Source organism: Opisthocomus hoazin, chromosome 6, assembly GCF_030867145.1.
Source record: "Opisthocomus hoazin isolate bOpiHoa1 chromosome 6, bOpiHoa1.hap1, whole genome shotgun sequence".
NCBI lineage: Eukaryota > Metazoa > Chordata > Aves > Opisthocomiformes > Opisthocomidae > Opisthocomus > Opisthocomus hoazin.
This window is the reverse complement of record NC_134419.1, coordinates 65,943,052-65,953,617: the sequence shown is the minus strand read 5'-3', so window position 1 is coordinate 65,953,617 and position 10,566 is coordinate 65,943,052. Positions and strand designations below refer to the sequence as shown.

The 10,566-nt window shown below is 45.4% G+C and overlaps 1 protein-coding gene across 2 annotated transcripts in view; it reads left to right on the top strand.

Moving 5' to 3' along the window:
- The first annotated feature begins 452 nt into the window (after nt 1–452).
- Nucleotides 453–10,566, top strand: part of PCGF6 (polycomb group ring finger 6) — a 31,189-nt gene continuing 21,075 nt past the window's right edge. For both annotated transcript variants that reach the window (XM_075423659.1, XM_075423660.1), the window contains exons 1-6: nt 453–839; nt 2,051–2,150; nt 3,485–3,581; nt 4,151–4,206; nt 4,893–4,952; nt 5,584–5,692. In XM_075423659.1, coding sequence (XP_075279774.1) covers nt 462–839; nt 2,051–2,150; nt 3,485–3,581; nt 4,151–4,206; nt 4,893–4,952; nt 5,584–5,692 — 800 coding nt within the window. In that variant the 5' untranslated portion in view covers nt 453–461. The remainder of the gene's footprint in view (nt 840–2,050; nt 2,151–3,484; nt 3,582–4,150; nt 4,207–4,892; nt 4,953–5,583; nt 5,693–10,566) is intronic.

Here is a 10,566-nt window from a genome sequence, read left to right as displayed (position 1 = left end):
GAATACTCGTTCTGAAATGGGTCGCTCTGGTGTTGACACGACACTACCGGTGCCTTCCCTGGAGGAGACCGAGGGCGGCCTTGGGACTGCGTGCCCTTACGGGCCGTGCTCCGTACTGAATTAATTACGGCTGGGTCACTCGCTTTTCCAGGTATTTCTAATATTGCTGCTTTTATTCGTGTTTAGTAAATGCAGATTCGTTGATGTGACAGAATTAAAACCTTTTTTTGAGTGGAGCTGGTATCTTGTGATTGACACTTTTTCGTGATAAATTAAACGTTTGCTTGTGCTTCCCCCGCGAGTCACTTTGCTCTTAGCTGGAGGAGCGACGAGTGTAGAAAGGCCCTGAGAAAAGAGAGCTGCAGGGTAGCAGCAGCCGGTTGTGCCTCGGCGCATGCGCAGTGGCGCGGCCCACTGTCCTGTGAACTACAATTCCCTGGGTGCCCCGCGCCCTACTGCGCATGCTCTACCCTGGCGGACTACCGCTCCCGGCACCCCTCGCGAGTGGCCAGCCGGCGGTCCCGCGTTTGCCCCGGTCCCCGCCCCGAGCCATGGACACGGAGGTGGACGTGGGCTCTGTGGTCTCGGGGCTGTCGGGCGGGGATGGAGCAGGCGCGGGCCTGGCGGACGAGGATCAGGAGATGGCGGGGGCTCCCAGCTGCTCGGGGTCGCGCTCCCTCCCCTTCGACTTCGAGCGGAGCCGCTCGGAGTCCAGCGGCGACGAAGACGACGATGAAGACGACGACGAAGAGGAGATGGAGGAAGAGGAGCTCGAGGGGGACCCCGGGGCTCGGTTCGGGACGGACGACGGGGAGCTCGACTCGGACGACGACCGGGAGGTGGGGGGGAGGGGGAAGATGGGGGGGGGGGAGGGGGGGGGGGGGGGATCGTCCTCCGCGGCGGGGGCACGCACCAGCCGCCGCAACGTCGCGGCGCGCGCCAGGCCCCGCTCCCGGCGTGCCCCGCGCTGCCGGGGGGCGCGCTGCCTGAGGTGGAGTGGCGGGGCCGGGAGGGCGGCCCCGAGCGGGGCGGCTGCGAGGAGAGGTCGGGGGCTGCGGCGGCGAACCGCGGCGCCGTCAGGTGAGGCCCGGCGCCCCCCCGCAGGAGGCCGCCGTGGTCGGGCAGGCCTTGTGAGCAGCGGACGTCACCTTCCACGCGTTTGGGGCCTTCTGAAAACTTCCAGGTGCAAATCTGGACTCCTGCTTAGGCGACGTAAGCTTTATAGTAATAGGCTTTTTATTATTGCCCGAGTTCGTTTTGCCCGTCTCATTTCAATGAAGCGGTTACAAACTCTTGGCGTAGCTGAGAGGGTGGTGAGCCGTGGCATGTGGGTGAAATGAATGGCGTCATTGAGGGAAAGAAGGCCCCTTAGTCTGGCATTGGGGCTGGAGAAAACGGAGTGTAAAAATATAATGTGTTGTCTTTTTCAGACAGATCTCAGATCACTGCTATAGAAGAAATTTTTTTTTTCTTTTAAATAGTAGACTTCCAACAGGAAAATAGTCATGAAGCTGCTTGTATGCTTTCCTGATAAATGTACTTCATAACCACAACTCAGATCAGTGAAATTTCAGTCTTTGCTTCTGTGTGTATTTGTATAATCCCTAACTGTGTGTAGGAACAAGAGACAGCACTAGTTATGTATCTTGGTTGGGGGCCCCAACACACTTACTGAGCACTTATCAAACAATTATATTAGTCGTTACCAGTATCCGCTTCAGGCTCACCAGTTATTTTATATTCTGTTAAAGAGTTTATCCAAAACAACTATTGCCAAAAGGATTGGTTTTAGTTTGCTTTCTAGATATGAAATGCATGAAACAAATTTTATTGCCATTCACAAAAAGTTCAGTTTAGAAGACCAGATTAAAGTATTTAGGAAAGAGCTGTATGTGAGGGATGATTTGCCTCTTGGGAAAACCCATTTCTGTAGCTTGCTGATCCAGATTTTTGTCATGGTTTAAGGCTGTGATATTTCAGAAGCTATGGTCAGTAAATTCCATGGCTTAGCCTGTATATTCGAACTCTTACAAACTGTCTTTGTTTGTAGCGTATGATAAACCTCGCAGAGCTGACCCCTTACATCCTGTGTTCCATCTGCAAAGGTTACTTTATTGATGCTACAACTATTACAGAATGTCTGCACACCTGTAAGTACCAGTATTGTCAGTCTAAGAGTTTTAGTTGCAGATTCGAACAAAAATCGGCTGTTGAGATGTTCTGGCTTCACAAAGATAATGCTCTGTTTGATGTGTTGTATATAGTCTGTTCCTTAAGGAAAATATATTTGTGGATATTTTAAGCATCAGAAAATCATGAAATCAATTGTGAAGTCAGCTTCGTTTCCCAGGTTAACATGGAAGATGATTTATTTATTTTTTTAAGTAGGCTCTAGGAATTTGAGTATGTAACTAGAAAAGAAAGTTGAGTGGCCCTGGTTGTAATGGACTACAGAATTTCCTGAACTGTTGTTGTTACAAGCTTGCAAGTTCACAAAATTCAGTAAGTGGCTATGTGGAAATACCACTTCAGACACAGAAACAGTTGTATGCACCTGTGGAGCAGTTAGTCTATAACCTGATGAATAGAAATAGATGGATAACAAAAAACTGATTTCAGCGTTTTTGTCTTGTTTTTCCTCTTGAGCCTTGTGTTGTGTTAGCAGTTTTTCCATTGCCATCAGAACTATTTTTTCCTAAAGAGCATAAAACCCTTTCTATGGATCTTGACTATTTCGGCCACATCCACCTTCCCACCTGGATGCAAGAATCTTGGCTTCCTAGTCCTTCCAGGTGCTAACAATACATAGAGGGAAAACACCGCACTTTTTTTGTTTTTTACTAGTTTGATCTATGTCATGTAATGTTTAGTGCAGTTTCTAATTTAGGAAAATGTGCAACTGTTAGTAAGGACAGTATAACGTTGCAAGTGCAGGTGTGGTAGTCTCTTAGAAATTTCCTGGTAAATGTTGTGGAAAAGTGTGATGTGTTCAGGCTGATATGGAGCTGTTTCGATTGTTAGTAAATTATTTATTCTAAATATTTCTACTCATTAGCTTTCCTTCCAAATTTTTAAAGTACATGTAAAATTCAATTAAAATGTCAGAATTACAAGTTCTTACCTTGGTGGCTCTACTGAAACTGTTTGTGGGGTGCTTTTCAGCAAACTTTTTGCCTGCAGTAGTCAGTATTTTGTTTTCTTAGCTCTACTCTTGTTCTGGGTAACACAATTACAACGTTGAAAGCGTACTTTTGCATCAGTTGGATTAGGATTATTTGTTTGAATAATCCTAACTGAACATGCAGGAGTGTTGTATCCTGTACAGGCAGAGAGCTGCTGTTTACTTGAGTTTAAAAGTTGAAAGACTTGCTTCATTTTGTCTCTGACAAATTTTGAGAAGTCTGGGTGTAATTGCTCCTCTTCCTTAAACAGATGGTATTGTATAATGGACATGTGGCTTTTATGGGGTTTCTTTTCTTTACAGTTTGTAAAAGCTGCATAGTGAGACACTTCTACTATAGCAACAGATGTCCAAAATGCAATATCGTTGTACATCAGACACAGCCCCTTTATAATATCAGGTAATAAGTTAATGCCATTTTTATAGGCACAATTTTTTTCAAGTTTTGCTGCTTGCTTTTAAGTGTTTTGTTTTACAGACTTGTAGTGCTTTCCTGTTTCAAATGAAGGAACAGTTACAAGAAATGCATTGTGTTCTTTGTTTATGTAGGCTTTATCTCAATAGCGAAGATAAAAATACTCAATAATTTGTGTCCCTTACATCCCCCTCCTCCCTCCCCCCAGCATTTTTATGCATTTGCTTAGTGTTACAGGTAATATGAGATCTTAACTATTTGCTTAGATTTCCTTTTAGACGAAACTTTGTTGGTATTGTATACTTATTAACTCTGAAAATTGAGTTTTATTTTCTGAGACTGTTCATTAATTCTTGAAGGGTGGTGCTTTTAACTTTAGGTGGCTTCTTCTGTTGAAGCTCCGCTGTCAGGACGTGAATTAGACAGATACAGAGTTGCTGCTCTTTCACTCTATGTAGGTCATATTTCAACAATGTATTCAGCATCTGTTACAATTTAATGAAAACCATTCTGTGTTACACCCAAGACACTTTCATTTTTTTTCTCTTTAATAGACTGGACCGGCAACTGCAGGACATAGTCTATAAATTAGTTGTCAATTTGGAGGAAAGTAAGTCCCTTTGTTTTATTACCATCTAGAGGCTGAAAACACTAAACAGAAAACAGAGTAATTCAAAGTCCTGTTTCTACTCTGGGCTCTTTAAAATAATTTTGTAACGTTTGGTTGTAGATCGTAATGAATTGGCTGTGCCAGCTGGCGTCTTTCTGGCTGCTAAATGCTATTGTGGCTAGCAGTGTGTACCCTATCTCATGAAACGCAGGTGTCACTGTATCCAGACAAATATCCAGAGAACATTCATAGCCATGCCTCATATTTTTGTATAAGTGCAGAAAATATTCCACCTAATAAGTTCACTTGCCTCAGTTGGAAAAGTTCCTAAGACCAATTCTCTCAAATGCTTTTATTTTTTCCTCAATGCTACATTTATTTTTCTGATTTTAGAATCTCATTTTAGAAATGTAGATGGTATAAAAATACAATTATGACAGCCAGAAGGATACTAGGTTTTGCAGCTATGTGGTTCATGGCCAGTTTCTCTGATTTCTTCCTAGTTTTTACTAACAAACTCTTACTCTGGATATCTTAAGTGTCGCAGCCTGGCATGGAATGCTAGTGATGGTGAAGGTCTGTAGGAACTTGGAAAGTTTTTACTGCTCTCACCATTGGAAACTGTGTGGATATTCTCAGCATCTAAAATAATATTCTGATCTGTTCTGTATTGTCGTTTTTTTCAGGAGAGAAAAAACAAATGCATGACTTCTATAAAGAAAGAGGATTAGAAGTGCCCAAACCAGGTGAGCTGTAATCACTTTAGAGGACACAAAGGAAAAGTGTTAAGGAAATATTTACTATACCGTTGATTCTTAAGGGCTCTTCTTGAAATACTAGCTCATGACTGAAGAAAATATGTAGTATTGGAAATACAGGATTCTTGGTTGTCTGATTACTGTGACTTGTCACAGTTCTCAAATTATGAAAATAGAAGATGAAACTGGCAGCACTTGAAACCCAACCATGATCTGTTGTTTTTTTTAAACAGATTATATTTTGCCTACGACCAGGAAATATATATAAAGTGTGCATTAATTTTTTTTTCTGGCCCTTAATAAGTAACAGATGCTACAAAAGAGTAAAAATAAGAACTTCAAAGTCTGTTGACAGATCAGGGGATTATGCTAATTATTTTTTGTCTTACTATCAAATAAACAACTCTTTGGAGAGGTGCCATGCTGAAAGCTAATAAAACACTGATTCAGATACATAGCACGAAATGTATAAAGAGCTGATTTAGTCAAAAAAAACCCAGGATTAATTGCATGGGCTCTTTTTCCTTAGGAGCTCATCCGTTTTGCTTGGCACATGTTAGTGTCTTATACTGCTTTTATTTCAAGTTGTGTTTGCATTTTGCATATTTGAATATTTTAGCTGTCCCACAGCCAGTTCCAGTGAGCAGAGGAAGACCTCGAAAAGTTCTGGGCTCCGTGTTCCGGATCCCGCCAGAACTTGACATCTCCATACTTCTGGAGTTCATTGGGTGAGTTGCGGGCAAATGTAAGAGCAAGGGGCTGACGTGAGGGTGCTGTTTGTGTTGTTGGACCGTTACTGGCTCTTAGTTCTCATTGAGCACGCAAAGTTTCCTCCGTCTCGGATAGCTCACAGGAAGCTGGTTTTAGCTTATGGTGCAATAGCGACAGCTAACTATGCATAGCTAGATGATGCACATAATTAAATGTGCAAGGTGTCCTGCTATGAAAATAGCTTCCTAAAAAATGTAGTTTTGAAACCTACCTGTATTTATTTTGTTTTTAATAATGTAGTGTAGTCTCAGTAAAGTGAATGATGAAAGACCTGTGGCTTACACTGCCTCAATCCCTGTAGGTGACAGTACCATTAATGCTATGTTAGGACTTGCTAATGTAACTTGGGGACTGCATCTACAACCTGGGCAGCAAGAGCAGTGTTCCTGTAAGTGTGATAGGTGGGGGTAATAATGTGGTCTGCTATTAAGTTTGCCTGACAGTTTCCCAGACTTTAAGGAATTATGCTGGAGCTTTTGTATCAGGAGTCACCATTAGCTATGGATTGTGAGGGGGAAATCCAGCCCAAACACTGGGCTTGTTTTCAGGAATACAGGAAGGAGAAATTGTATTGCTTTGGCCGTGTGCAGATTTATATGTTCGTGATTGAGAGAAGGTAATTGAGAAAGGATTGAAAGCTGTAACTACTCTGATGGCACCTCACAGTGCAGAACTTGCATTGTAAGGGGCGAAGCGGCTTGACTTTTGCAACTTTTACTCCTCTACCCAGATTGTGCCTGCTCAGAGAACTCCAGAATGTAATCCTAGCAAACTGTTACACAAATTATGTAGAGTCAAGCCATCAGAAATTGGTAAATTCTAGCAGCAAAGAATACACAACACAGCAAGCCTCACAGTCACAGGCCCTGGTTCTCATGGGGGACTTCAACCACCCTGACATCAGCTGGGAAGACCATACAGCTAGGCATTCGCAATCCAGGAGGTTCCTACAGGGCATCGATGATAACTTTCTGATGCAAGTGGTGGAGGAACCAACAAGGAAAGGCACTCTACTGGACCTTGTATTAACAAACAAGAAGGGACTGGTTGAGGATGTGAAGGTTGGAGGTAGACTCAGCTGCAGCAACCATGAAGTGGTGGAGTTCAGGATCCTGCATGGAGGAAGCAGGGCGATAAGTAGCATCAAAACCTTGGACCTCAGGAGGGCTGACTTTGGCCTCTTCAAGGAGCTACTGGGAGGAATCCCGTGGGCCAGGGCTCTCGAAGGCAGGGGGGTCCGAGAGTGCTGGTTGCTGTTTAAACATCACTTCCTCCACGCTCAGGAGCGGTGCATCCCCCTGAGAAAGAAATCGAGCAAAGGACGCAGGAGACCTGCATGGTTGAACAAGGAGCTTCTAGCGGAGCTCAGGCAGAAGAGAAAGGTCCATGGAATGTGGGAAGAGGGACAGGCCACTTGGGAACACTACAGGAACGTGGTCAGAGCATGCAGGGGTGCGACAAGGAAGGCCAAGGCCCACCTGTAATTGAAGCTGGCAAGGGATGTCAAAAACAACAAGAAGGGCTTCAACTACCAGCAGCAAAAGGAAGGCTAGGGACAATGTGGGGCCGCTGCTGAATGAGGCGGGTGTCCTGGTGACGGAGGATGGAGAGAAGGCAGAGCTACTGAATGCCTTCTTTGCTTCAGTCTTCAGTGCCAAGGCAGGCCCTCAGGAATCCTAGGCCCCGGAGATAAGAGAAGAAGCCCACAGAGAGGATGATTTCCCTTGGTTGAGGAGGACTGCGTGAGGGATCGCTTAAGCGATCTGGACGTCCACAAATCCATGGGCCCCGGAGGAATGCACCCACGAGTGCTGAGGGAGCTGGCGGATGTCACTGCTGAGCCACTCTCCATCATCTTTGAGAGGTCCTGGAGGACAGGAGAGGTGCCTGAGGACTGGAGAAAGGCCAGTGTCACTCCAGTCTTCAAAAAGGAGGACCCAGGGAACTACAGGCCGGTCAGCCTCACCTCCATCCCTGGAAAGATCCTTTCAGGACAAGGGGCAATGGGCACAAACTGAGGCACAGGAAGTTCCGTCTGAACATGAGGAAGAACTTCTTCCCTCTGAGGGTGACGGAGCCCTGGAATAGGCTGCCCAGGGAGGTTGTGGAGTCTCCTTCTCTGGAGATATTCAAGACCCGCCTGGACAAGGTCCTGTGCAGCCTGCTGTAGGTGACCCTGCTTTGGCAGGAGGGTTGGACTAGATGACCCACAGAGGTCCCTTCCAACCCCTACTATTCTGTGATTCTGTGAAAGGTGATGGAGCAGCTTATCCTGGAGGTCATCATCAAGCAAGTGGAGGAAAAGGAGGTTATCAGGAGTAGTCAGCATGGATTCGCCAAGGGGAAATCATGCCTGACCAATCTGATAGCTTTCTACGATGGCATGACTGGCTGGGTAGATGAAGGGAGAGCCGTGGATGTTGTCTACCTAGACTTCAGGAAGGCTTTCGACACGGTTTCCCGTAACATCCTCCTAGGGAAGCTCAGGAGGTGTGGGCTGGATGAGTGATCAGTGATGGGGATTGAGAACTGGCTGAATGACAGAGCTCAGAGGGTTGTCGTCAGTGGCGCTGAGTCTAGTTGGAGACCTGTCACTAGTGGTGTCCCCCAGGGGTCAGTACTGGGCCCAGTTTTGTTCAACTTCTTCATCAATGACCTGGATGAAGAGAGAGAGTGTACCCTCAGCAAGTTTGCTGATGACACAAAACTGGGAAGAGTGGTAGATACACCAGAAGGTTGTGCTGCCATTCAGCGTGACCTGGATAGGCTGGAAAGCTGGGCAGAGAGGAACCTGATGAGGTTCAACAAGGGCAAGTGCAGGGTCCTGCACCTGGGGAGGAACAACCCCATGCACCAGTACAGGCTTGGGGCAGACCTGCTAGAGAGCAGCTCTGGAGAGGGACCTGGGTGCCCTGGTGGACGATAGGTTGACCATGAGCCAGCAGTGTGCCCTGGCTGCCAAGAGGGCCAATGGGATCCTGGGGTGCATTAGGAAGAGTGTGGCCAGTAGGTCGAGGGAGGTTCTCCTTCCCCTCTACACTGCCCTAGTGAGGCCCCATCTGGAGTACTGTGTCCAGTTCTGGGCTTCCCAGTTCAAGAAAGATGAGGAGCTACTGGGGAGAGTCCAGCGGAGGGCTACAAGGATGGTGAGGGGACTCCTCTCTCTCCTCCTACGAGGAGAGGCTGAGGGAGCTGGGCTCATTCAGCCTGAAGAAGAGAAGGCTGAGAGGGGACCTTATAAATGCTTATAAATATCTGAAGGGTGGGTGTCAGGAGGATGGGGCCAGACTCTTTTCAGTGGTGCCCAGTGACAGGACAAGGGGCAATGGGCACAAACTGAAGCACAAGAAGTTCCGTCTGAACATGAGGAAGAACTTCTTCCCTCTGAGGGTGATGGAGCCCTGGAACAGGCTGCCCAGGGAGGTTGTGGAGTCTCCTTCTCTGGAGATATTCAAGACCCACCTGGACATGGTCCTGTGCAGCCTGCTGTAGGTGACCCTGCTTCGTCAGGGGGGTTGGATGGGATGCCCCAAGAGCTACGTGTTGAACAGGAGAGGAAAGCAAAGACATTATGTTCACCCTGTGGTCATTATGTATTGTACACTTGAAACTTCATCTAAATATGGTTTTTAATTGTACTTGTAAAGGCTTTTTTCCCCTTTAATGAATGTGGTATAAAACACATGATGTAATTAGTATGGGATCCCAGTGACCTGATGCTCGGGCAAGCTTTTTACCCCGTTGGGGTATTAAATGCATAAATAAAGACATAAGGTTCTTTGACTAAAATCTTAGTAGAAAAGAGTAAATATAATTATATTTACTGTACTTTTATGTTGAGTTACGAGTGTAAATGCAATTATTTTGTTGCTTTGGCTGTGACTGTATCTCATTAAGCTAGGATCTAGGTAGGAGTTTGAATGATGCTCATTCTGGGACCTGTGATGGGTACCAGCCACTGCTGTGCTGGCCCAGCAGGTGGCAGGGGGAGCACATGGAGTGAAGGGGCATAGGCGCGTGCTTTTATACCAACAGCTCCACATCTTTCTCAATGATAATTTCACTGTAAAATGACTTTAAAAACAGGAATTAGATTTTAGTTCCAAGGATATCCCTTTCGGGTTGGAACTCTTGATGACTGTAGAAAAGCTTCCTCAGATTGTCTTGACTGCAGGATTAGATACAATTTAAACTCACTGTAGTGAAAGTACTTTGGTTTGGATCTCCACTGTGAAAGTCTCCTGGTTACTTCCCCTCTCCTGTGATTCTCAGTAGGTATGTTATGTTTATTCAGAGCAGGAGGAAGATGCCAGGGAACTTAGACCTCAAAATTAGTACACGTGTATCTGCCTGTCTGTGAAACAAAATGACTTTTGAATCTGTGTTGTTGTATTTGTTTTTCTGGTAGTTTTATTTGAAGCTTCCATTCCAGTGTTAGCGGCAAAGTGGGCAATATTGTGCAAATACCATCTATACTATGTGAAATTGTTCACTATGGTTTCGTTATTTACACGGAGGGAGGCACAGAATGTTTATAACAAAATAAGGATGATGGCTTAGCTTAACTGCATCTACTTTGCATTTTGTTTTAGTGACTTTGGTCTAAGCTTTGGTCTTCTTTTATACTTTGTCTGTTTAAAGCTTAATATGTTTTCCTCTTCAGTGGTCAAAATCAAACAGCTCAGCTTGGCAATGAGAGATTAAGAAAGCATTTTGGGTAAAGAACACTTGAAATAGATTGTACCAGCCATCAGAAATTGTTACTTTGAAAGTCTGACTGTCCATGTTGTGTCTTTAGAGTATGATATCTAATTGCATGTGGCTGTGGAGC